At 43.0% G+C, this 27,364-nt stretch overlaps 1 protein-coding gene across 6 annotated transcripts; it reads right to left on the minus strand.

Moving 5' to 3' along the window:
* Positions 1-38: 38 nt before the first annotated feature.
* BTBD10 (BTB domain containing 10) lies at positions 39-27,364 on the minus strand. 6 transcript variants are annotated; one of them, XM_056491918.1, is made up of 9 exons: positions 27,283-27,364; positions 20,275-20,433; positions 7,580-7,773; positions 6,639-6,924; positions 4,919-5,021; positions 4,097-4,217; positions 2,919-3,116; positions 2,224-2,334; positions 39-1,054 (listed from the first exon to the last, which is right to left on the minus strand). In XM_056491918.1, exons 2-9 carry the CDS (start codon positions 20,373-20,375, stop codon positions 744-746), a joined length of 1,425 nt encoding a protein of 474 aa, XP_056347893.1. In that variant the 5' UTR covers positions 20,376-20,433; positions 27,283-27,364; the 3' UTR covers positions 39-743. The 6 variants fall into 6 exon arrangements, with proteins under 6 accessions (XP_056347893.1, XP_056347892.1, XP_056347891.1 ...); XM_056491917.1 differs by having other exon boundaries at positions 27,121-27,308; XM_056491916.1 differs by lacking the exon at positions 27,283-27,364 and adding an exon at positions 26,596-26,633.

Genomic DNA, 27,364 nt, shown 5'->3' on the forward strand with positions numbered 1-27,364 from the left:
AAGAAAAGCGACAACTCGCAAAATTCGTAACTCACAGCTAATTCAAGCCCATTAAAATAATGGAAACTTTATTTGCATGAAAAACTTGTTTACAATCATTAATAAATGAAGAATGAACCATTTGCATTTTCCTATTTCGTGACACTTATGAAAAATGTATTAAATAAATATTTGTGAACAGCTTAAGGTAAGGCAAAATTTAGGATAAAGCCCCTGTCCGTTGTTCACAATTTTTGAACATGGCTCACGCTGCAAACGAGTGAAAAAATTCACTAAAGAACTCGAACAAGATGTTACATGGGTCATTGAATCACATCCTCAATCCAAAAACCCAGGAGTAAATAGTTTTGTGCTCAACCATATACAATAACTTTAAAAGGGTCAATCTATTCAGAGCAAAACTATGTACAGTTAATACCTTTGATAGAAGCACTTTGTTAGTATTGTGCAATACATTTATAAAAAATGGCTTCAAATTCCACTTCTCAACCATTTGTAAAGTGCTACTATCAATTCCCACTCAGCTTCCGGGGCCGTGGAGCGGGGCCAGGCCAGCTCAGGAGTCACCAACGTCACACACCTACTGGCAAACACAGACACGAACGTCAGCGAGCCCAGCCCGGAGCCGCGCTCTCCCGGAGGCCCCTGCGGCATCCTCGGGAGCGGGACACAGAGAGGAGGTGGCACTGCAGGGGCAGGGGCTGAGAGCAGCCTCCCAGGGAGCATGCTGGAGCGGGGCGCCGTCACAGCGGGGGGTTCTGGCCCTCGGCCTCGGGCTCGCTGCTGCCGGGGGCCGGGTGCATGGGCAGGATGTCCAGCTCGTCCACCTGCGGCGTGGGGTGCAGCGCCACCAGCTGGTCCTGCGGGATGTCGGCCGCCGCCGCCGCCAGGTTGGTGATGGATTTGCTCTTCACGCACTGGAAGTCCACGTGCCGGCTCTTGCCCTCCTCCTTCTCCCACGACATGCGGATGAACGGCCGCTGCACGTAGTTATAGATCACCTCGGGCCGCCCGCCCGGCCGCTTCTTCACCTTCTCCTTGTACGTGGGGTACCCTGCAAGGGCAGGAGCACAGTCAGCAGGGCTTGTACACAGCACAGCCCCAGGAGCACTGAGTGTGCACAGCACAGCCCCAGGAGCACTGAGTGTGCACAGCACAGCTCCATCAGCAGTGACTGTGCACAGCACAGCCCCAGGAGCACTGAGTGTGCACAGCACAGCCCCAGGAGCACCGACTGTACACAGCACAGCTCCATCAGCAGTGACTGTACACAGCACAGCTCCATCAGCAGTGCCAGTGCAGATGGTTTTGCTGTGTTGGGTCACCTCTCCCCCCTGCCCCACAATAATGTCCATTTTACATTGCTACAGGGTCACAGTTCAGTGCCACAGCTGCTCCTTGACAAACCAAAAAGTGCCATCAGAAATAATCTGGTTTTAGTCAGCATTACAGGCAGAGCCAGTTCTTGTTTAGCTAAAAGGCTCCCACCTTGTTCAGCTGAAATCAGTTATTTTGGAGCTCACCAGTTACAAGCATTTGCTTTTTCTTGGCAAATTACAAATGTAACTATGACAACTTGGTGAGTGAATGATAGAAATCCTGCTAATTATAAAGGCTGGATTCTAAAATATCTGGGTCAACAATCAGAAGAAATATGTAATGCAAAGAAACCCAGTTCTTACATTCACGATAAAAATCAGATTACTCAGTGAGATTTTACAGAGCAGCCTCCTAACTTATATGATGTTTATTTCAGATCAGGGTTTCTTTGCACTTCACTGATCCACTGGATAGTTTTGTACTTCCTGAAAGAAAATGTTTGCCTGCCACTTAACGTGACATTTTTCATTTCACACCCTGGAAAGGATACCAGGCCAAGAACACAAGATCCAAACTGTTACTCCAGACAAAGCACAGAGATTTTGTGTGGAAACCAGAAGGCAAAGGGCATGAGATGCAAGTCATGCAGGCAGCAGGAAGCACCTAAGCTGTGTGCACAGAGCCCAGCAGCCAGACACAACGTGCACACCAGTCTGGAGCCCATCATCAGCTTTTCTGTTGACTGCTGGTACCAACCATTCCCCCTCTGGCCCTTCTGTCACCCAGCCCCAGCAGGAAAGACAACACCAACCTTGCTTTTCCAGCCACAGAGAGAACCATCAACCACAAGGACCCTGCAGAAACTCTCCCAAAGAGGCAGAGCACAAGCACTGCTTCCCTTACCTTCGATGCCCAGCCGGATCTTCTTGAGCCCCCTTTCCTTCAGAACTGATTTGGCCACGTCTCTGTTTTCAATGTATTTGAAGAATCTATACAACTTTGTGCTGTAAATAACTAAAAACACATTTTAATGAGAAAAAAAATCCCTGTATTCAAATATTAACCTTCTAGCCTTAAAACACAAAAGTTTATCTTTTCCACTGTTTTGCTTTACTCCAGTATTTTTATTTCAGAAGAGGGGGAGAAACTCAAGAACTCAGAGAAAAGGAGTTGAAGATAACTGGGGAAGGGATTGGGTGCACATCTTGCAGGGAAGTACAGTCCATTTACAGGTGCTTAAACTCATCATCCACACAACTGCAATACTTCAAAAATATTAACTCTTGCTTTCTTTCTCAAAAAAAACTCTAGTTGTTCTCCCACAGCTAACTTGACTCCTACGCATTTCTCTCCTCAAGCTCTTTCTGAAGAAGTATTTTCTTCCCCCTCACTGGCTGACAATACCTCAATAATAAAAATTAGCTTCTCCTTTAATTACATTTGAACATAACAAGCAACATATGCATCTGTGAAACAAAATATTAAGCAGAACTACCCAAACTAAGAGGTTTATTTCTGTACAACAACTTTAAATCAGCATGTTCACTTGCTACCTCCACCACAGTGTGGCTTGATGGGAAGAATGAGGATAAACTTACTTTGTGAATACTCCTCTCCCATTTGGGGGGGATACTCTTCATCCCAGTCAACAACATCATCATCTGTCAGCACAACGATGTGGCACTCCCTCTCCCCACTTTGAGCACTGGCTACCATTAATGGCAGAATCATTTCTTCCAGGTAAAACTCAAACTGCTTGCGAGCACCATCATTTGACAACTCGTGCATGAGAGCACCTAGAAGAAAATTTTAAGCATAGGCACATTTGAGAGCTTGGTAAAGAGATGAAGGCAGCAATAAGAAAGAGAAGATCTGTGTATCTTGTAGCATTACTGCAGACAGGTGTAAAGACACTTAGTCTGTGAGCTTATGTAAGTCCAGGCCTTGTTTGAATATTTACCAGCCTGCCCTGCAGATATTAACAAGGTGTTGGGCAGAGGAGGGACTTTGAGACCTCCTTTATGTTTTACTGCTGCTAAACATTAGGTAATTGTGCAAGGCTGCTCTTGGTTTTCCTAAAAGAAACATCATTTAAGCCAGTTGCTGGGAGAGCAGAGCACACAACCCACATTTCATAAGCAGGAGCTTAAAGCCAAAGCTCCTCAAAGCCCTCAGGGCAGGAGCTGCTAAATCCCTGCAAGGACAGAGAGCTGGGGCGTGTGGCAGGGTGGGTGGCCTGCTGGGGAAGGCACTGGGGTCCTGTGCAGCATTCCCAGCAGGAATGCCAGGGGCTGGCCCTGCCCTGCACACACAGAGCACAGCAGCCAGAGGCACAGGCCAAGGCCCAGGGGTGAAGGAGCTGGAGAGAACAGCACGTGATGGGAACCCTGGAGCAGCCCATTCCACCAGCAAAGCTGTGCTACTGCCAGCAGGGAGACAGCCTCCTTCTCCTAGGCAAGGAGCTGAAAAATTATCTGCAAAAAAGGTACCACTGAACGTTACTGTATCTGTACTGAAAATGCAATCACAGAGCTAAGTATCCCACAGGGTGGCCACAGCACGGAATCAGATGCTGAAATATCAGACATTACTTTTCAAAGAACATAAATCCATTGGTTTTAGGGCTTTATTACATAAGAGATAAAAAGAGATGGATTTTATTCATGTAGTGCCAGCCATCTTCTTTATCTCAATAAAGGACACGATTTAGAATTAACACACACGCACTTAAGTCAATTTGTATCATTCAAGTTATTTTAATAAACTCTGTACTTACTCAGATCTCTGCATTTTATAGTACTATACTCAAAGGAGATACAGAGATAGTCACATGCTTCTCTCAGCTCAGGAATAGATATCCCATCAGGACAGCGTATCACCCCAGTCTTGTAGTAATCCTGCAGGATGCACCAAGAAAAAACACAATGCACAACATCCACCAACAGAAACATTTCACCATGTCATTCATGATACCTTCTCCACAAAGAAAGCCCCCAATGTTAAACTTTATGGATCTTCCTGTCCTCAAATTTATCCCTTTTCAGAGATGCATTCAGAGTAGTGAGTTCTGGTTAAAATTATTATTTAAGTGACAATTATTAATACTGATAATTTTGCTGTCTTTTATCTATATTTCACTGGGCTTTTCCCATTCCAAGGCTGCTGACAAAGCAGTCCAGCAGCTCTGCTTTCTTGTGTGGGTATTAAATAAGGGGCCATTTCCATCTCAGACTGAAGTGTGCTTTACTCCTGTTAGCTGGAGGAAGTTCACTTCCAGTATTCTGCATTATCTAACTGCAGCTCTAAAAGGGTGGAATACATCTGAATTTGGTGAACTAAATGCAAAGGAAAAGGTGGACTGATTGCTGGCAGCAGTCATTTTTGGTTTCTTTCATGTGTATTTTCTCTCTCCCTGACTGGCACATGTTCATGTCCATGAAAATGGGGTTCATATCAAGCATTTTCCCCCCTCTACTAAACAATATAAAGAGCAATATTTATGCCATCCACAAAATCTAGATATGCAAGCTGGGTTAAACCAAGAAGTTTTACTTCTGAACAGTGCTTGCCCTAACAGTATTTGCCCCTAAGAACTCACCAGAATAGCACGAAACACAGTGGAGCCAATTCCTTCAGCAACTTCATACTCTCCTTTCTCATTGGGTCGTGTAAAGTTGTGTTCTCTGCCTGATCCAAACATCCTGCTCAAGAATTAAAGGAACTTGGGTTAGAATTCCTTACTACGGTTTTCTTGTTTGCAAATAGGAAAAATAAAATGCAAGAAATTGTACAGAAAGTGCAGGGGAGAAGCAGTGCATTCTGTTCAGCTGGGATTATGTTTTTCACTTCATGATCTGCCGTGTCTTTTCTGACCACTCTTTGAGAAATAATATTTAGAAAAAGGCAGTCTCACAGGATACAGGCTTAAGGCAAATGATACATTCTTATTATAGTTACTTTTACCTCCCAAGCTGCTCCTGCTCAGTGTCCTGCAGCCTGACATTGAGGGAAAGTGGGTTTATAAATAACCCGGTGTTAGAGCACTATTTCCGTATCTCTATTAACCGACTTTTCAATTAGCAGAAGATAAAATAAGCTTGTTCCTTGAACCAATCCCAAAGGGAGAATAACTCAGCATCACACATGCACAAAAAATCCATTGCATTAGGCAGCACCATTTACTCTGAAACTGGGCATGGAAAAGGAAAATATTTCATTGCTTTATTTCAGCTGATATGCTTCCAGTCTGCCTGGATATTTACATGTATGCATGGACTGTATAATATACAAGTGCTTTAAATCAATTATTTAATTCTATTGATTCCTACTTCCATTTATTTCCTTGACAGCTTAGACAGAGAAGCATTTCTTGCCTTCTCAGTGACTCACCCCACTTTTCACAAAATAGAGATCCGAGGTACTATTTATCCCACACTGAGGTGATTTAAACATAGCAGAAATTGTTTAATCACATTTATTATCTGTGCTGTGGCACAGAGATTTATATAGGTGTATTTTAAATATGATTACATCCTTGTGTGCTGAGAAATAGCTCTTTTTTAATGAAAAACTCAAATCAAAAATGACACAGACAAGCCTTTCTTTTCTTTCTTGATGCAAGATTTTAAGTGCTGCCCTCTGAATCTGGATAAGGCAAAACCAAACAGAATTTGAGCAAGTCAAGTATTAAATCTTTTCCCACCAAGCAAACATGTTAAATATGTTGCTCATTATAGTTTCTACAGAAAACATTACACACATATTGCAGCTTGCATTCAAATGTTGATCATTTAGAGCATTCAGCCTCTCTGCTGAGTGGCTCAGGGCTGTTATAGTGATTATTTGACATTTCAGAAGATAAATGGGCTGAGCTTGAACATTGCCATGGTAGGCCCACAAAGCAAATTCCTTCAAGGTTTTCCTCCTTGCTGTCTGAAAGGGACTGCTTACGTTCACTATGCCACTTTGTTTATGAAGCACTTAGCTTTAAAAACGAGGAAGAATGAGGCAGACTGAAGACAGAAGCAATGCCCAGGAACACAGAAAGAAATGGGAACACTATGAAATGGTAATTTATTTATCAGCTGTCTTCTCTGGGTAAGAGACATCTCTTGGCTTCCCTGCCAAAACCAGAGAACTTGCATTTGATTTTTACTTAAAGACATTTGCAAACTGGTAATATTAAACAGTAGCAAGATCAGCTGCAGCAACGTGAGTCCAACAGCTATTTAAACAGTTTAAATACCCACAATGGATTTATAGCTTTCTATAACAGCTGGGGACTAAGGAAAAAAACCCAAACCAAACAAGATACAAACCTGCCCAACATTGTGTTAGGCTGTGCAGTGAAGATGGAGGGATCCACAACAAATCTGGTGTTGTCCACGATGAGCGTTACTCGCTCGGAGGTTCTGACGTTCCGAGCTCCCTCTTTGCCATTTTCATACACAAACACCATTTCCCCACCAGCCTTGCAGCTGCCATCTGAGCTGGACTGGCTGCTGTTCCTGCTGCTGGTGCCCATGCTGACAACTGAACCATTGGGGGATGTCTTCTGGGGCCGGGGGCTGCTGGGCCGGGATGAACTGTGATCCTTCTCGCGGTCTTCAGCGGCGATGACGCCGAAGGAGAAAAAACAGAAAATTAATTTAGAGATCTACCTGAGTTCTACACAGTTTGTGTCCTTCCAGACACAAAGCACAACAATTTGAGAAGTTAAGTACAAATTATCTTGGCTAAATCTATTCTGGTTAAAGAAACCTTCAAAAACAACTGCCCATTTATGAGATTCTGAAGTCTGCATCACCTAAACATCAAATCCACCTCACCTTCCTAAAAATTCTTTACAAAGAAAAATTACTACTCTAGTACTGAGAAAGGAACTCAACATAATACAGAAGCTATTGCATCACAGTTGGTGCTACAGCTCAAAGAAACAAACCATGTTTTGTCACTTTAAAAAAATCCCTATTTCCTCTATTTCCAAATACAGTAAAGGGGAAGTATTCGGTCAATTATCTTTGAAAAAATTAGATTGTGCTTGTGATTTGAACTAAATAAGAGCATCATGCAGGAATAGACACTGCAGACTGAAAAAGAAGTTGCAGCCTATTCAGGAAGGGTATTCCCAGTCCAGGGCACATGCAAGAAATCTGTATATTGTGCCACCAACGAGTAACACTTTTTGTTGTATTCCTTGAACAAAACAGTACTCAAATTTAGAGAACTTTAATCCTGAAATGCAGAGATCTGCACACACCAGAGTGATACTGTCTTGTTGGTGAAGTGACATTCCTGATGCACGGAGTGAGCTGAGATTCTGCTCGTTCGTGGGACGAGTCACGAGATCTGTCGCTGGATCTGCGCCTGTCCCTCGACCTCTCGTGTCCACCGCTCGCACCGTGGAGACTCATTTTGCTGTAGTCTATTCCTTTAGCAACACGGGATGAGGTGCTGGGAACAGAAATAAGAGACATGTTCAGCAGTTTGAAATTTCAGAGGCACTACACACCTAAATTTTCAAGGCATTCACACTCCACAGACATGTTGTTCCACGATTAGGATTATCCAGCTCCGTTTGCTTTGTTGTACTCACGTTTGTATTTAAAAACAATTAATTACTTGGAACATTAAACAGACAGCAGGAATTACCTGTTAGCTGCTGTGTGATTTACAGAGACAGCACCTGATCAGCTGAGCCTGCCTGTGAAGATGCATTCACACAAATCTCTTCAAGAATGGGTAGGTCAAACACAAATCAGCATTTTATTTTGATTCTTACTGTTATATTAAATGTTCTGATCAAAGAATGAAATTAGAGGTTAGGGGTCATTTTTTTCCCAAGGCAACCTGTTTTGGCAAAACCTTCTCAGACCACAGGCTGACTTTGCACTTTTCCTGCAACTTGGCTACTTTTGCAAAGGGCAGTCTCAAATGAGGGGATCTATCAAGACACACCAGCCAAAAGTTTGTTTCTGCACATTCTGTTTGGAATTTTCACTTATTCTTAAAAAGAACAATAGTAAGCCATCACAACCCAGGCAGCAAGTATGAACTATACTATCAAAGCCACAACTTAGCAGACTGTCAGTAACAAGTAGGATATTTGTTCCAAATTTAATGTAATGGTTTAAGATGTTTTAGACTGTGATTAAGTTACATTACTCAATTTAAGATATCAATTACATTTTGCAATTATTAAATCAACCAACAAAACTAGTCACTTTTGAGATCCACAACTCTCAGAAACTATCTAAAAATTAAAAATCAACTTGCAATAGCTATTGTTGAATTCACCAAAAATCCTTGTATCTTCTCATTATACTCTTTTAAAGAGACAAATTTATGTCTGGACAGCAGAGACATGTCTGTGTCCTTGCACTCCACTGGAATTCCTAAAGCAGCTGTTTATCTTTCAAGTGTGAGACAACAGTCCTTATCTATAGGTTTAACTGAAGAAATTCTCAAAGCCTCAGGTAGTGGATAACCCAAACAGAAACCTGCACAGCTACAAGATCTGACAGACAAAGCAGAGTGCTGATTTCCCAGAGGAACCCCAATGCCCCATTTGCTGGCAGCCTGCAGATCCCATAACTCCTACCAGGAGACCTGAAACCATGACTGCAGGGATGCTGTAGAACACACAGAGGTAACAATGATGGCCTGGCTAAGACAAGCACAACAAATACAAAAGCATTCACTGGACAAGTAGGTTGAGCAGTGTCCTCTTTTTAGGTTGCTTATAAGTAGGGACAGAAAAAAAAAAAAAAAAAAAAAAAAAATCAAGGCTTTCCATTAGCATGAGAGGTTGCAGTTTCAGGTTTCAGTGATTGACAGGAAGAGGAGCTTAAGTGAGAACACAAAGGCCGTGACAGATGAGTGCTCAGCACAAGGCAAGGAGTCAGAAATGTGCCTCTCACTAAGGCACAGAGCTTCTCCCCACCCTGCCTGAATGAGGGCAGGATCTCCTGTCCACAAAGCACGAGTTTGGTGCAGAGGGAATCTACTGCAATCCTCTTTCCTGCCAAGCTTGAAATATGCTGCAGCAAGAAATGCATCTTTGGGATGTGGAGTCAGCCAAAGGTCTATTGAACAAGAGAGAAGAACTGCAAACCTTGCTTCTGGCTGAAAACACTCAGATTTACAGTCCAAGAATAATGATCCCAGCACTTCCATTAAAAGGAAATTTCCTCAGGACTTCCAATGCAGTTCTGAAGGTATTAAGATTTATAACATTTCAGCATGGCTAACATATCTCCTTGCTTGTTTTACCTCTCTATTTACCTCTCTATTTCACTTTGTTTTCAAAGTGAAATGTGCAAAAGTTTGCAAGAGTGAGATCTGCAAACCTCAAAAAAAAAAAAACCCTAAACAAAACAACAATTTAGGAAAAACCTCTGCACCTTTCCTTTGAGACAGATACATACATACAAAATATAACCATTTTAAAAGATAAAAACCACACCTATAAATTATTAGAAACATGGATTACAGTCTCAAATTCAAGACCAAAGTCTAGCCCCAGTTTAAACACAACAATATTCATTACTACTACAGCTAAACTTCCAAAAAATGGTGATTTTTTTTTTTGTTGTTTGTTTTTTAAAGAAGTTCTGTATCTCATCCATGCATTTATATTTGCATGCTCTGGTATAATCAAGGGTGCCTCAAAAAGGGGTGTGTATGTGTGGAGTACTCAAACACCTACATAGCAATCTGGTGACAAAACATCTCTAAATCCCAATAAAGCCTCATGTGATCAGGCCTCTGTTGAAGCACAGCTTTGATCCTAGACCTGATAGCATTTCCAGCCATGCTGTGAGAAAACAGAGTTTTGCAGGTGTCACATTTTATAGTATCAAAATGCATGACTCACTGTTTCTCAGGCACTAAAGAGCTCTATTTGCTTTAAATAAGGGAAACACACTAGAAAATGAAACTGAACCACTGTAATGGGATGCAGGCTTATCACACATTTTGGCAGAGCAAACACGAATTCCCCTTTAATAGAGAAGGCAATTAAAATGTGATTCTTAATCCAGAGAAGCATCTAAAGCCACATTAGCCTCCAAGCAGTGATTCAGAGTTCCCAGTGAAGCAGGGCAAACCCTGGTGAATAATCTCTTTGCAGGAGCTGATAAGAACAGGTGCTACAGGAAGCCACACTGACTCAGCTGGCACCACGCTTCCTCCTGAGCCTGCCCCAAGGAAGGGCCATGGCAGGCACAGCTTACCTCCAAGTGGCAACTGGGGCTACTTCTGCTTTGGTGCCAGCAGCCAGCAAGCCTGGAGGAGAGGGGCAGTGCTCAGGGATGAGCTATCCTGCTCCTGCTGCCAGCCACAGCCATCCTGCAGAGCCTGGGCCATCAGTTCAGCTCAGCTCAACACTGCGAGACGCAGAGGCTGCCAGCTGGAGGAGGACACCATCCCTGAATAGTAAATCAACTGCTTCTGAAACAGACAGATCACTAAATAATTTCAAAGGGCTGTTCAAACTGCAGCTGGCCACAGCAGTCATTTGCTTGCTCCTATGTTGCACTTTCTTCCTTTAATGCACAGATTAATGCTAACTGTGAGACCGATGCATCATCTATGAGCCACAAGATGCAAGCCAAAATTGTAATATTTTTGAGAATTCAAGCAGTTTGACATGAGAAAGCACTGGCTGAATCATGAATCTTCATTCATCTTAGTAACAGCCATCTAAAATGTCAATCTTAAACCTCATCACCATTGAGTCACAGTTCACAAAAACTAGTTTTTGAGCTGTTGGATGTGTACCAACACAAATTCAAGGTTCCATGTGTTCAATAGCATGAGCACATAAATGCTACCCCTTCAATACAACTTGGCTCTACAATGAACAAGAACACTAACATGACTTTAAATCTGAACTAAGGGAAAATACAGAGGTGGAGCTCAGCCTGTCAGAAGAGACAGGCATTGGCTTTACCCTGCAATACCTGACTAGGAAAGTTGTGTCCCTGAGCTGCTCTATTGGTACTCTGAAAAAGGAGCTCATTTGTGGCCAGTGCATATGAAAGATCTGTGACTTTTATTTTCCTGTAAAGAGGCTTTAGAAGAAGTTGAAAGTATTCAAAGAAAAAGGAAGACAGAACTACCATGTAATTTTGACTTATTTGATAGAAGGGCTTGGTCACATCCTGTTTTTCCTCTCTAACAAAGCCAGTGGGGCCAGCAGGTTGTTTCTGCAGGGAATGCACAAAGCCTCCACTGCACACCAGCAATATGAGGGACTAAGTACAAACTGGCCTCAGTGAGGAAGGCAAGACAAACTGGCATTCCCTGGGGAGCTCCACAGCCCTGTTGGTGCAGCTTCCTACCAATCTACACCAGGACTGACCAAAGCAGAGCTGCCCCATTTGAAGAACAGGCAAACAGGAACTCCTGTGGCCCACAGGAGCACTATACAGACAGACACACCAGCAGGACTCCTCCAACAGCAGTGACACACTGCAAGCTCCAGGTGCCACCATCCATGGCTGCCAAGCTGCATACACCCAAAATCTCAGCCACAGCACCTGTGGAGCCAGCACAGAGCCTTGCTTCAAACCTCCAAGGAAGAGAGCTGAAGCTCACCCTGAAAAGAAGTATTTGCAAAGTCAGCTTTCAATGGATCCCTCAGCTGTTGACCACCAGCTGCACTCAGGCTGTGGATAAGGCACAGCACCAGCCCATAAACAGAATTTCCTCCAGTGTGCTGAATGACATATTGCATTTAATATAAAAGGGTAAGAGAGGAAAAAGAACAAAGAAAACACCATTTTAAGCCCTCATCCCTTCATTCACTAAAGCTGGAAAACACTCCATATATGTAAGACCACCTAGTACCCAAAAGTTTATAAAAGGGAAGAACATCTTGCTTTATCAATTACTTTCCTACAGGGAAAAAAAGATACACCCTCCCCCAGATAAACAAACTCAAACCAAAACAAACCAAACAACCTCATGAATATTCATGTATTTTGGCAATATTCACAAATTCAATACTCATTTTTCCCTGGCTCCAAAGGAACATTGGAACATGTGAACTACACTCATTCAAGAACTTAAGTCAGCTATAGAAATTATTTTCCCCCTCAGACAGGGATCAAGGAAGCTCTGGCTTTGTAAGGGAATGAGGCATTTTCTTTAAAAGCAGTTGCCTCATGAAGAAAACCAAATAAGCTCAAGGTTTTATTTAAGCAAATCTATTTAATATGATGTGAAGGAGGGAAAAAAAGTACCATCAAAATGGCAACTTGTCATACTGGTAATGCTTCCTATTTTTGTAGTTAAGGGAAGAGCTGTTTTTAAAAAATGTAAATGCTCTTCAATTTAATGATGCTTTGGAGTCATCTGTGGAAGGAGAGCTTCAGTTTGTCTTTATACATAACAACAGATTGCTTTGAATATATTACTAATTATTACAAGAAGTCATTAGACCGAATTAATCCTACTGCCAAAACAATTAGCATGTATTCCAACATAAAAACTCCATGTGCATCCTACTGAATACTGCCAATAAATACACTTGTTTTATAAAACCAGTTCTTGTCTACACAGAATTATGGTGCTTAACCAATATACTTATTACTCCCAAACTCACCCTGAAACCTTCATAAATTAAAAGGACGCAGCAGTGGAAAATGAACCAAGATTTTTAACCCTTTTTTCCCCCTATCATTTAGAACTTGTATTAACTCTCCTTAACATATAAACTCAGATGCACCCTGTGCTAGGGTGATAACCATAATCAACACTTGTAGAGCCAGGCTGCAGAGCTTTATCTGTGCACTAAGTTACAGCTGCCGTGCTCGAGGCTTTAGGAGAAATCCCTTCTGCTCATCCTGCCAGGACTTACACAACGACAGCGCTTGTGTCCCTCTTCCTCCCCCTCAGCCTGCTCTTTGTCAGCAGACATTTCAATTGACCTGCACACAAAGGACACTACTCTGCCTTTTCCTCGTTCTGCCCCTGAATAATGCCCACACATTATTCCCCTTAACAAATACTCACCTTCCTCTCGTGTCTATCAGGGAGGAAACACAGAAGCACGGGAACAATTTCGGTATCAGAGCACAAAGGAATTCTGTTCCTTCCAAAAAGGCAGCTTTGAAAGCCAGATCAGCATCCTTTGGCATCACTTGTTAAGTTGAGCATATTTGATATTTCCATCGCTTCCTCAGTAGCTCAGGGCACCGCCGGCGAGCCGCACTTTTCCCTCCATCACCTTCCGCGGCAGGATGCGCGGAGAGCGGCTCGCAGAGCGCGCTGGATGCCGAGTGTCTGGGGTTTCTGTGCCTCAGCCATGACGTGTGACCCCGCACTGCCGCGGGCCCGCAGCCATTGGGCACGGCCGGGCAGGGCAGGGCACGGCAGGGCAGGGCAGGGCCAGCCCCGGCTGCCGCAGCTATTCCGGTCCCGGGCTCCGCGCACGCACGGCCGGGAAGTGTTCCCGCAGCTTCCTCAGCCCCGCCACCGCCGCCGGGAAATGTTCCCGCAGCTTCACCCGACACACGCACACCGCCGGGAAATGTTCCCGCAGCTTCACCCGACACACGCACACCGCCGGGAAATGTTCCCGCAGCTTCACCCGACACACGCACACCGCCGGGAAATGTTCCCGCAGCTTCACCCGACACACGCACACCGCCGGGAAATGTTCCCGCAGCTTCACCCGACACACGCACACCGCCGGGAAATGTTCCCGCAGCTTCACCCGACACACGCACACCGCCAGGAAAAGGTTCCTGCCACTTCCCTTGGCACGGCTCTCCTGGGCAGGGATCAGCCCCAGCACACGCACACCCCGGGAAATGTTCCCGAACTCCTTCCCCCCGCTCGGCTCTCCCGAGCAGCGATCAGACCCGACACGCAAATCCACGCACTTCCAGGGACGCTGTTTGTTCCCGTAAAGTCTGCCCGGATTAATATTTAAAATGAATTCATCTGACACTGAGTTCATAAGCAGGTACAGCAAGGCAGCACAACCTCTATTTTTTAACTACAAGCACCCCTTTTCCAGCAAGCTTAAGCTAGGGAAAATGTACTATTCTTTGTAATAACTTAAACATCAGTAGTAGATAATTACATTAATCAGTACATTTACTGGTCAGAAACCACTGTGCATCAATAAGTCATCGAGGCCAGCCCACCACATACTAAAAGCAGCAAAGCAAATCAAATTAATTTGCAAGTCAGTAAAATTTTCCAAAGATTTTTTGGTGGGAGGATAACTATGAGACAGCTTTCTTTAAATGATTCTTTTTAGAATGTCTGCAGGCTGCTCTAAGGAGTCACAAAACACTGGAGGAATAGCTTAAAAGTAAGTCCTACAGTAAATAACAATCAAGATGTCGTAAGGTGGAAATTAAAACATGATGCAAGCTGAAGAAACAAGGAGGATTGTTCAGCAAATGACTGCTGTGATAAAGAGGGAAGTCAGTAGGAAAAACAAGAGACTTGTGATTAGAAAGGCAGGAGAACATCAGCATTCCAGGCTCAAGAGTCAGCTCTCCACACATGGAAGGAAGATTTCTGCTCATACAATTTCAATTACCCGAACCAGTGAATTTTCTCCTGGTTTTAGGGTCTTGTGATGGTTCACACAAGCACCCTCCCCATGCCCCAGGGGAAGAATTACCATCAGCCTTGTGAGCCTTTTCTTCCCTTCAATATAAGCCAAGGAAGACACTGCTAGAAGAAGCTGCATGAAATGCATCCTGGAAAAACCTCTTTCAGGAATTTTTTGCCTCTAATGGAACAGTCCCCCAGCAGCAAGAGAAAGTATCCTGGTTCCCTGTATGTGGGCTCTTCTCCACAGCAGAATTAGGATGTGTTTTCTTCTTCACTCCTACATCAGGTAGAAAGAGCATGCCATGGATGGATTGGCTCCCAAACCCCACAAAACCACCCCTCAGGACAGGACGTGCACCCATCAAAACCTTACAAAGACAGTCCAGAAGCCACACTTGACTTGGGGCTCCATGAAAAGGAGCCCTCAAAAAGAATTCTCACTGCTTAATTTGGGGGCTGCCACAGGATCTTCCTTCAGCTCAAAGCAGAAACTCTGTCAACACTTTCCACCCTCAAAATTCTTTAATATTCACATAATTCTGGTCTTCAGTGGGTTCTCTCAACCATGAGTAATGTAGTTAGTAATGCAGTTCCATTTCAGGAAAGGATCTCATGAGTGGAGTGTTCACTTGCCAAAGGGATTTCTTAAAGCAGCAAGGACTTAACATTTAGGAGAAAACACATTCACACCTTATGACTTCTACCAAGCTACCCAAACACAAGACCTTCATAAAAAACACTGGTTGCCTTTATCTATATACCAATTTCTGCTCCATTTTCAACATGGATGTTAAATAAAAATCAAACTAAGAAACTCAGAGCAATATTATCCTCCATAGAACTGGAAAGGATCTCAATTTATTAAAAAACAGCTTCAGAAGTTCAAATTCAAAAGAGCTGGGACCAAACACAAATTCTATGGAGCCATTACAGTTTCCATTCTCAGAGATTAAAGGTACAAACAATGAAAAGTTGTCCATAAAAAATTCTAGCTCTGAGCACAATCACCTCTAAAGTGCTTTGTGTCCTAATTAAATGTGCCCAAGTCCACCACAAATATAATCTGATAACATTTGGGAAAGGCAATTTGGGTGCTGAAGAAGTTCAGGATTTAGGGCGTGCTTTTGCCCTGGAAGTTGCTAAGTTCCCCTTCTCAGCAGTGTCAATAAGCTGTCATTGCAGACATCAAGGATGTCAAAAAGGAAATAAAAACCAGTCCCCACAACTCCTAAGATCACTCACTAGACATTGGGTACCTTACAAAAGATTAACAGACTGGTGTTTTTGCAAGTCATCACTGAGTGCAGCCCATTTTTCTGGATTCCACCTCGGTTTCTCCTGAGGGCTTTCCATCCTGAAGCCTACAAAGCCCAGATGAGGAGATTTTGATCAGCCAGTGCCAGGCTGCAATTAGGAGCAGGCATGTTTGCAGTGAACTGAAAGCAAGTGATGCACAGTATGACCTGAGCCCATGGCAAATCAGACCTCATTGTTTTCATGCCATACCTCGTGCAGGCCTGCCCCATGCTGCAAAATGTTCAACTGGGAAATCAGAGGAAGAGAAATAAAACCTGTCCCACAGTGGAAAACACATTCCACATTCTGATATCCTTCCACAGATGAAAAAGGGACTCTTCTGGGGATGCTTCATGTACTTCACAAAATGCTGAGACACGTGGCATTCCATTCACAGCCCATAAATGCATCCTCCAAGCAGGCAAAATAATATTATTGGGGGGGTTAAAATCCCAGCATTTAGAATTTGCTAAATAATAACAATAACTTCTTCTATGGACAAGATTTAAAAAGCAATTAAAGATTTTCAAAGATCCAAGAACCATGGCAACAGAAGCAAAGCTGAGTCACACATTTTGTTCATAAATGCAGTAGTGCCCACAAGACTTTGGATGTATTAATATCTAAATAGAAAGAACAAATAAGAAACTGTCAAAAGGGACTGAAACAGATGCAGATTTAGAAAATTAGATCCAGGACAAATCTTAAGGAAGAGGCAAATTTAAGCCAAAGCTTTTTCACCAACTCTAGAAAAAGCACTCAGTGCAAGAGAATTAGAACTAAAGTCTTCCAACAACACCAAAAACTCCAACACTACAGATAAATTACATGTGGGAAATCAATAACTGATGAAAAAAATGAATAAAAAATACAGGACAGCAACACCTAATAATGAAAATATGAATTCAGAGACTATTTATTTAAACCTTCACCACTGTTAACTCAACATATGGTTCCTGAACATTTTCTTCCATGTTATTCAGGTACTTAAATAAAAAGCATCTGGAAGAATTTTCTGTAATAGCTTAGACAAACAAGACTATTTGTATGATTATTTAGTCATCTTCAACACCATATAAATTCACCCTGACAGGCTCTGCAGATTCATACCAGGGATCATATGCATCATATTTTTAGTCCTTATTTTCCACATCTCTCCCATCTGAGTTTTCCATTCCATTGCCCACCTCAGAACAAGTAAGAAACAGGAGGAGAGAAAACAACAGTACAGCTTGGCAGGTTGATAAAAGTGGACACTCACCAAACTAGAAAGGATATAATGCTGACCTGTACAAAGATTCAATCCATTCCCCTTTGGACAGTTCTGTCCCATGTCCTCAGCCCCAAACAGACCTGTGGCTTTCCTTGCTGCCACACAAGCCCTACACACAGGGCTGCTCACAGCCCTAGATTATGGTTTCTATGAGTCAAGCAAATTATCTAAGCTATTTTAAGAATGTTAAGACTGGAGGATTAAGAACTCCAAAGCACCAAGAAGTGACAAGCTAAGCATCTATCTCCTATATTACTCCCTTGTTGAGATTATTTATTACAAAGCTCTCATTTCACCATTATGTTTTCCAAACCAGAAGTATTCTCCTCTTGATGTTAACAAGGTATCATCAAGATAATATACTCATATTTTGAGTAAGACAAACAAGACTGGAGTACTCAAACCTTTTAACATAATAGTTCTAGTTATATTATTACAACAACTGCTTCCAAATGCATTTCCCCCCCTCACACTGTATTTGTCACATAGACTTTCACTTGTCTGGAGAAGTCAGAAACTATAGCAATATGTCTGTATTCAGCCACACAAAATACAATTATTTTGTTCGGGCTTTTGAATAAAGTACAACATTTCCCAATAATTAAATTCTCTGAAGTAATCAAATATCTCAAAGGAATAACGTAACAAAATATTTATCCTTATTTATCCCCTATTCTATTACATCAAACTATTATTTAGATTCTCATTATCAAAGATTTCCAAAAACACTTTATTCAAGGAAAAAAAATAAAGTGATCAGATGTTAGCTTAAGTACTATATCCCTAGCACACATGTTAGTTTCCATAAAAATGTTGTTCAGCACTGGAAACAAATTGTGTTTTGCCAGAAACATGTCCAATAGCTGCAACTATCTTTGAGGCATGGATTTCCTACCTTGTGATGTGTGACCCTTGAATCCAGATTGCACTAAATTATCAACAGCAGCTTTTCTAAAAACAACAGGCCATGGGTGTCCTTGAGTTAACTCCTATCTGCACCAAATAAACTTTGCAGAAAGCTGCACGGCTTTTTATTGAAACATTTCCCCAAAATAGATAATCCAGCCCAGACATGTGTCCTGTTCCTCTGGGCTGGACTGACCCAGCTGCAGCCTCTTCCAGCTACCACACTTTATTTCAAACTTGCCTGCTGCCTACAACTTGTCACCAGAATTTCTGTGACTGACCAAGCAGCCACTCTTTAACCTTTGGGTTTTCTCTGTCTCAGAAGATACTCAGTAGCTCCTGTACCTTCAGGAAAGATGTTGATCAGAGGCAATTCTGAGCTGCTGACACCAGACTTGCAGTAACTCCCCTGCCCACCCAAGAGCCCTTCCGACCACATGATGCTGCAGGAGACTCTCCCTGCTGTGGCAGTGCCATGTCCCTGAGAGGTGACAAAGCAGGCCCGTGTCCTTGGCAGGTGACAGAGCAGGCCCTTGTCCTCGGCTCCCTGCTGTTAAACCTCAGCTGGTCACACGGAGAGCACCCGGTATCTGCGGTGTCAGACCGCAGGTGCCAACGAGCCCTTTTCAGCTCCTAACAGCCCCATCAGGGCTCGGCCGTACCAGAGCAGTTTCAGGTTTCATTGCAGATCCCCGGTGACGGGAGGTTCAGAGCTGAACGCCTGGACTGGGCTCAGTCGGGGGATTAAAGCACTGCCCAGCCTCACAAAGCCCTGTCCTACCCACACTGAAATCCCAAACACGGAGCAGCAGCAGCAGCCGAGTAACAACATCAGCTGCACAAAGCCACACCCCACAAACCCACCGCGAGCAGCAGCGCCAGCCGCCCTCCTCGGGTCTCCCTCAACCACCCCAGCACAGCCCTCTAATTACACGGGGCTCCCCGTCAGCCTTTTAATTACTGCTGCATTCTCCTGTCCTGCCCTCTTGGATTTCTCACAATCGTTCAAGAATTAATGGCAGGAAAATAACCCGCGGTATTAATTGCCTACAGAGCACTTTGGACAACATTTGAGTCCAGTTTATCTGCATCTATACAACTAAAATGTGAAATGAGTTGCTGGTATTGAAGAGCTCCTTAGCTCCTTTCCCATCATCTTGCCAACAGGAAAGCTTGAATAACTAACAGTTTCAGATCGTTAAGAGAGATGTTTCAGTTATATTTAGCACTTCTAAAAGGGCAAAGTACTTGAAAGATACACACTTATTTGGATACTTAAATATCTTTCCAGCAATATGTTTCTTCTTATACGTTTGCAAGGTGACTAAGTGCTTTGCTTAGTTCGTTTTTGAACACTGTACACTGGAAAAACACTAATTTATGTCATCATTTTGTCAAATCAAGAAGCATTTTAAAAAACATTCTTACTGTGAGGGATGCAAGCAAAAGCAAGATATGACACACAGCTTAACAAAGAAAGTGCCACAAAGAATGATACTGGCATGCAAGCAACTATTAGATCTCACCATGGACAAGCTGCACATATTTTAGGGATGTAACTCAAAGCAAGTACCCCCAAAAAATTCATATATTTAATCACTCAACCCGTGTTTTGATATGCACACAAGGCATTTAGGGTTTGGGGGGGTTTTTTTGGTTTTTATTTTGGTTTTTTTTTAGAAAAAGGACTAAAATGCAACCCATGGCAAAACAAATCTAAGCACAGATTAGGGAAGCTGACAAATCAGGTCAGAAAACACCTTTTAAAATAATTAAGAAGCGTTCCTGGTAAGAAGAATTACAACGTTTATGACAGGACTTGCCACAACCAGATACAGTAGCCTTTAGGATGGACTTTCAGTGTAGTTTTTGAGATGCAATAGATGGGACACAGCACCTACCTTGAATGTTTACAAAGTTTACGAGGTCTATTATGCAATTTCCGATCCCAATTCTCTGGATCACTGGAGTTACTGTCATAAGGATGAGGCCGTCCTGCCATTCCACTGCCAGCTTCCTCACACTACTGCTCTGAAAAGCACACATGCAGCACTCACAACCTACATTAAGAGAGCAGTGTTTACCTTTAGGTAATGCCACACAGGAAAAAAAAAAGTCAGACATGCAGAATTTAGTGTTGTTAGGTTTTGATTTTTTAAATGCAGATTACAGAAAATTAGGATACACTGAAGCAGAAATTGCACAACAATAATATTTCATACATTTTGCTGATACCTGCACTAAAAAGAGTATTTTGTCACAAAAAACATCGTTCTATAAATGCTGGCAGGCAACTTCAATTTTGCAACAATTAAATTCACTGTGTCCAAACAGAAAAGTCACTGGTTATAAAACACAAGACAAACACATCATGATTTTCTTTCAAATGTATAAAGTTAATTCAAAGGAGGATCCCACATGGAGAACACAGACCAACAGTTTTATGATTTCAATGGCTGACCAAGAGGAAAACAATTAACATTTACAGCTGAGTCCTCACTCCAAAATGGAACCAACAGCAATCCTTAGAAACACTCAATAGGGTCCAGTTTCACTGACTTTTGCAGAAAAGTCACAAAAAGGTAATAAAAATAGATACAATTACTACCCTTCCTTAAGAGGGGTCTGATGTTATGTTCACATCCCTTTAGAATTCTCTCAAAGACCAAACCACCCTGTAACTGTCAGCAGAGACAGCCAACCTCCAAAGACTGCTCTTCAACCTCTAATTGACACTTGTGGCAACAGAGTTGGATAATTCACAATGACCTGGTTGCAAAAATGATAAAGCAGCCACAAGTGAGCAGCTGATCACAGCACATGTGGAAAAAAAATGAATTACAGATAGATAAGCCTTCCAAGTATTTGGAAGTCTACTAAGTTTCTTTACAATTTTAAGCTACATATTGTAGAAAAATTGTCTCTCTGCCTCAACTCACTGTTAATACACTTGTATTACATTCAAGGAAACTTATCCTACATGGAAGTGAGTCCCAAAGCAATTGAGACATCTTTAAAACAAAGTTACTCCTCAAATAAACTGTCCTTTAAGTAATGGAAAACGGAATAGCTCTCCTGGCAAATTTAGATTCTCCTGGCTAAATTTAGACCCAAAAGTTTTTATTACAGGGGAAGAAGAGAACCAGCTTCTTTAAAAAATGTTGGTTGCATCCAAGTTTTGCCTTCATGTTCAGTTTTACCCAAGCAAACAGGTTTAATACAAAGTATACAGTCTCCACCACAGGGTTGGGTCTTTTTCCTGTTATAGTTTCTATAATTAAATGCAGTTTGATTGGAAGACTCCAATGGTCAGGTGTCCATATAGAGTCAGGAAAAGGAAAAAAGCATTTTATTTAAAATGACAGGAAATACTCAACTTTCTCATGAAAAAAAAAATAAATTAAAAAAGTCCTGATAAGCATTTCATTGTGTTTTACCTAGAAAGTGAGGTTAGCAAAGCACAGTCAGTGTGTGAGGATATTACAGAGAAAAGGCTGTAGGATCTACACACATTTATCAGAAGAAACAGGGAGAAAACTACAACCTGTGTCAGAACAGAAAAAGCATTATTAAGGAGACAAGGGGAAGGAGGGCTGGTTTCTAGTTCCAGGAGCAGTGGTTCCCAACTGAAGTGCAACACACGAGTACTATAAGAATGAAGACACTTAGTATCCTGAGTGGAAACAAATTGTGCTCATTAGATTGAGTGTCTCCAGGCAGGTTACAGCGAGCCTGGCTCCTCACGGCAGCAGCAGTGTGCGGAACACAGAGCCAGAGCAGCAATGTCCCAGGGACACTGCAGTCCCACTGTGCCATCACCCAGCTCCACTCTGGCCTTTGCCAAAGCAGCTCAAGGCTCACGGAGCACCACATGGTTCTCTGCAAGCTTTTGCTTCTTTCCACAAACCCTCTCTTGCCTTTAAAGCTGTCTAAGAGCTTTAGAGACACCTCACTCTCTCAGGTACACACCAAGGCAGGTGCCTAAGGACAAAGAGGCATCCAGCACCCAGTTCTGGTTCTTTGCACAGAGGCCAATATTTGAATTTAGCTTTTATACTCTAAAGATGTGCAAAAGGAGCTGTTTTTATGAGAACTGCAGCTGAAAGGTCGATTTAAAACCACTTCCTTAAATTGTCTCACACCCTCTGCTTTCTCCCCATCTTTCTTATAAAGAAAATGCAGCAGGAAGATGCAAACACACTTCAAGGAAAACACCTGTTCAGAGTAGGATCAGCTCCTCCATGTGCTTTGCTCTGCAGTTCCACACTCAAACCCTTACAAACAACAGATGCCACAGAAGGACAGAAACAAACAAATGGAACTGCTTCTCATGAAGAACAGCATTCCCTTCTCCCAGCTCCCAGGGAACCCCAGCAGTGTCACTGATGAAGTGCCAGGCTGGCACCCAACTCACAACCAGGGCACAGCTATGAAAAGGGAAACAATCCCAAGTGCCCAAAGCTACATCTTGTGAAACTTCTTGTTTAGTTCCAAGCATGTCACGCTTCCCTCCATCCTCCACTCCACAGCATCTCAACAATTAACACTACTCTACAAAACAATTTGCTCTAATGCAGCCAATTTTTTTTCTCCTTGACCACTGCTGGTAGTGCTTTTGTGCACATTATAGACAAATGTACTTCTCAATTTTGTTTTAAGTTTTAACACCTTTTAAGACTATAAAAAAGGAACTCTTTTGTTTTGCTCTGCTGAAAACAGTTTCTTTTTTCATTAGGAAATGCTGCATAAACTCTGAAGTAACTAACCAGTCATCCTGATTAATTTTTAAACAATTCTGCAAAGCCACTTTTTCCTGCAGCAAATAAGAACTTTTCAGCTGTGGTTTGTTTTTTGGGGCTTTTTTTTTTTTGCATGGATTCACACTGCAGGCAATAAACAAAGCATATTATGAGGAACATTCTGACCTTGTGTACAAGATAAAAAACAAAAACCAAAGTACTTGGCCCCAAATACTATTCTAAGCCTTCCATGAAAACAAGGAACCACATCTGAAATGCTGGTGAAGAGGCACTGGGAGCACATGAAACAAAGAATCAAATCCAAATACCCTCAGCAGATCACACAACACTGATGTATTGGCCAAAGTGGTTAACATTACAATTAGCTAATTAGTGATTCTCCAGGTGTAAAGAATGATTTCATACCCTTCTGCAGAATACAAGTACTCCAGAGAGTCATCACTGGGAATAATAGGAAATCAGGAAGCAGACTTTAACTTTCAAAGCTTTCAGCATAGCCAGCCAGAACACTTCAGATTTGCTAACATCAACTTGAAGCCAGAATCATCACTAATTTATGAAAGTTGTAGGCTACTGAAATACAAGGCAATTGTAAAGACCCAGTGGGTTTGAGAAGTTAAAAGTCAATGTGGTAGAACCACCCCAGACGTTGCAAAATACAGTCATTAATGTGCTTACAGCACTACTTAAAGAGCTCATGAAAGGATGTATCATACACCAATTTGTGATAGATGTTGAACAGATTATTTTAAATAATAATTAAAGCACATTCACATTGTGCCATGACAAAATAGAATGCACAAAGGTTGCCGAGCAGATCAAGCAAGACTCAGACAACATCAGATGCTGGACAGAAGTGCATATGCACTTTTGTGAAATGCAGGATGTGCATTTTTCAAGGCACTGTAGGCCAGCAGGGGGTAGAAAATGCTCTCTGGAAATCTTTCAGGAAAGAAGTAAAGCTAATCAAAACCAACATCAATGTATTTCCAGCCAGTCGCACTGTAATAGCTGACAATATCTGTAGGCTGCAAAAATCTGGAGTCTCACTAAAAAAGATGATTACTGTACCCTGCAATTTTGAGGCAGAGGGCCAAGATGTCTTCTGGCCACCAGTTCATCAGGTAGAACAAAGATCTGATGGCTCCTGCTGTCAGTACTGAGGACAACATTCAAATAACTAACAGGTAATACTTGAGACACTGCTCAGCTCCGAGCTTTGGTCAGAAGCATTTCCAAAAGCAGGACAGGTTTCAGAAGTTCCTCTGCTCTAGCCTGCTCCCTCAGCACTGGAAAGGTAAACCAGGATAATCAGGAATCTCCAAGGACAAAACCTGGCATCAGTTGTGACAAAAACTCCAAGACTTGGATTAAATATTTAGACTTTCTGTAAGGGGTGACAGTCTGCTGTTCACTGCTTCTAGTCATCAAAGCACAAAAGCAGCAACAACAAAAAGGAACTTTCAAGTCAGATTCTCTGGGAATGCAAGCACGGTGACATTACATCCTAATTAAGAAATGCAGTTCAAAGGACACATGCTCATAATGCAAACACCACATACCATGGAAATCCATACCTGTCAAGTGAGTTTCTTGCAAACTAGTGCAGACATCAGTCACAATTCAGCCACATAAAATAGCTTTATAAATGATCATCACTGAAATATTATCAAACTGACAGTGATTAAAGCACAGCTCAGAGACATCCTTTGCAATATAGGCTCAACATTAACATAGCAGGTCAGGATTGAAGCTCCTCTTAATGAGCAAGGGGGAAGAGAAAAAAGGAAAAAAAAAAAAGCTGAGCAGTCACAGGAAGCTGATGGTATTCCTATCTATAGCAGCACAAACAACAGATACCCAGTGACTATTCTGCAAACTTTAACTTTGTAACTCCTGAAGGGAACACGATGATTAAACAGCTATTTCACACTGGAAGCCTAAAAAGCAAGAGGCAGATGACTGCCAGCTCCCCCTCTACAGTAGGGCTCACTGTGGGAGATCTGCCTGCAAAAAAGCCTGTAAAAAGCCCGCTGAAGAGCAACTTCTCCCTCCAAAAGCAGAACTGTGGCTCTGAGTGCAGGAACAGGGAGCAGAACCCAACTCCTTGCTGCTGAGAGCAAACAGAGAGCAGGCAGGCATGGGGCTCCATCCCACTTGGCACCAGAGATGAGAGAAAGGACACCAGAGCAGCACCACAGCTCCTGAAGGAACAAGCAAGGTCTGTGCTCATGGCTGTACCCAGCAGTGACAACACATCTCAGGGAGCAAGAAAATTCACACACACAGTTTTTCCCACCTGAAATGAAGTCTAAATTAGCTTTCATATACATTTTAAAGAGATACATACTTGATAACCAACTGCACCAGGCCAAGATTTAAGGAATGTTGCTAAAGGAAAGCTGTGCTGAAAGGAACTGGCACAGAATGAGGCTCTGATTTTTGTGTATGAATACAGGACAAAGCAGCCCCAGCCTGAAGCACACAAGCTGCAAAAACACACAGTTTATAACAAAGTGACAGAAAACCCAACAGTGATGACATCTGTTACTAATTTAACACACAATGTCATCCACACATCAGCTGTTCACCACTTTCAAATGCAATTGTGCCTAAAAGGAAAAGTGGGCTTCAAGAAGGAATTTAGTGTGGGATATGAAAGCTGCTTTAGCTTGTTGTCTTTCTTAACCCCCAGGTTCCCTGACATTAAGACACAAACGTGCTGAAAACACTTCCCAGAGCAGCCCCAAACAGCACCATCTGCACAGAGGGCAACAATGAGCACAGGCAGGATGCACGGTGAGGTTTGGAGACAGAAATGGTACAAATCCAAGGGCAACACTCAAAGGCTTTTGGCAATCTAGGTCTTAATAGAAAACGAAAGTAAAACCTCTGATGTTTTGCAAGACTCAGTCCAAGACATGCTGACAGATCTGACAAACACAGTGCAACAGTCTTCCTTAACTACAGGGCAACGGATAAAAAAAGGGAAAGAAAAAAATCATCCACTTCCTTTTGACTGTACTTGTGTTCAAGCTACAGGAATTCCAGGTATCTCACACCAGATGATGCAGAGACACGTGTTTCAGCTCAGAAAAAAAAAAAAAAAGATAACAAATGTGTCCACCAGTTTATGGACTCTGAACAGCATGAGGTTCATAATTTGAATTGTTTCTCTGGCAAACCCAGGAGGGAAAGACAGCATCTTCCAGGGAAAGGATCAACAAAGCTGAAGCAACAACCGAGCTAAGTCATCTTTAAATGAATCACCAGAGGTGATTCGTGAAGAATACAGGCAAAAAGAAGTAAGGAGAACAGTGTCAACAGTCAAAAGGCTACTGAGAAGACAGATTTTAAGCATGTATTCGAATTTGTAAGAGGCAGCCAACAATAAAGAACAAAAAGACACAAGGCTTAACCACTCCTTTGGACAAAGAAGCCAGATGAGAGACAGCAACAAACCTGGGAGAGGTCTATGATGGAGCTCGATCCAAATTCTGAAAGAAAAGGGTTCTAAAGTGACACACTGGGTGGGACCAGAGATAAAGAGGAAAAAGATGCAGACACAGTAGCTACAGAAGAAGTGAACGTAAAGAAAAAAACTAATGACAGGCGACTGCGGCAAGCAATTGCACTATGACAGATCTATGATATGTTTATGATATAAACAGTTGATATTTTCTACAAATAAAATATGGTTACGTCGAATACAGATTACAAAGACACTGAAATCGCTTGAGTGGGTAAATGCTATGGAATGAGACGACGGCTGTCAGGCAGTCCCGAGCAACACCACGGGCTCTGCACAGGCCTCCGGGCGCCTGCAGGTGCTCCCAACAAACAATGCAGGATGAAAAGCAGGAATTTAAGCCGTGCCCACGACACGGACCTGCCGGGGCACGGCGGCAGGCCGCTCTGCGGGGCTCTGTGGGTGAGGGAACCGGGGAGCTCCCGGAGCCTCCCCCTCAGGAGACACTGCCAACCCACCTGGACACGCTCCGCCGCCACCTGCTCCGCGCGACCCCGCGGGGGGATCTCCGGGGACCCCTTCCGATGCCAAAGGCTCTGCAGCAGGGCCGGCGGGAGCCCCGACACGCCGGGCTGAAGGTGCCACAGACCCGCCGGCCGCCCCCGGCCGCCCGCACTCACCGGCTCCGGCGCGGCCGCCTCCCGCCGCCGCTCCGCCAGGCCCGGCACTGCCGCCAGCTCTCGCGAGAGCCGCCCCCGCGCC

The sequence above is a fragment of the Oenanthe melanoleuca genome, chromosome 5 (assembly GCF_029582105.1).
Source record: "Oenanthe melanoleuca isolate GR-GAL-2019-014 chromosome 5, OMel1.0, whole genome shotgun sequence".
Classification (NCBI taxonomy): Eukaryota; Metazoa; Chordata; class Aves; order Passeriformes; family Muscicapidae; genus Oenanthe; species Oenanthe melanoleuca.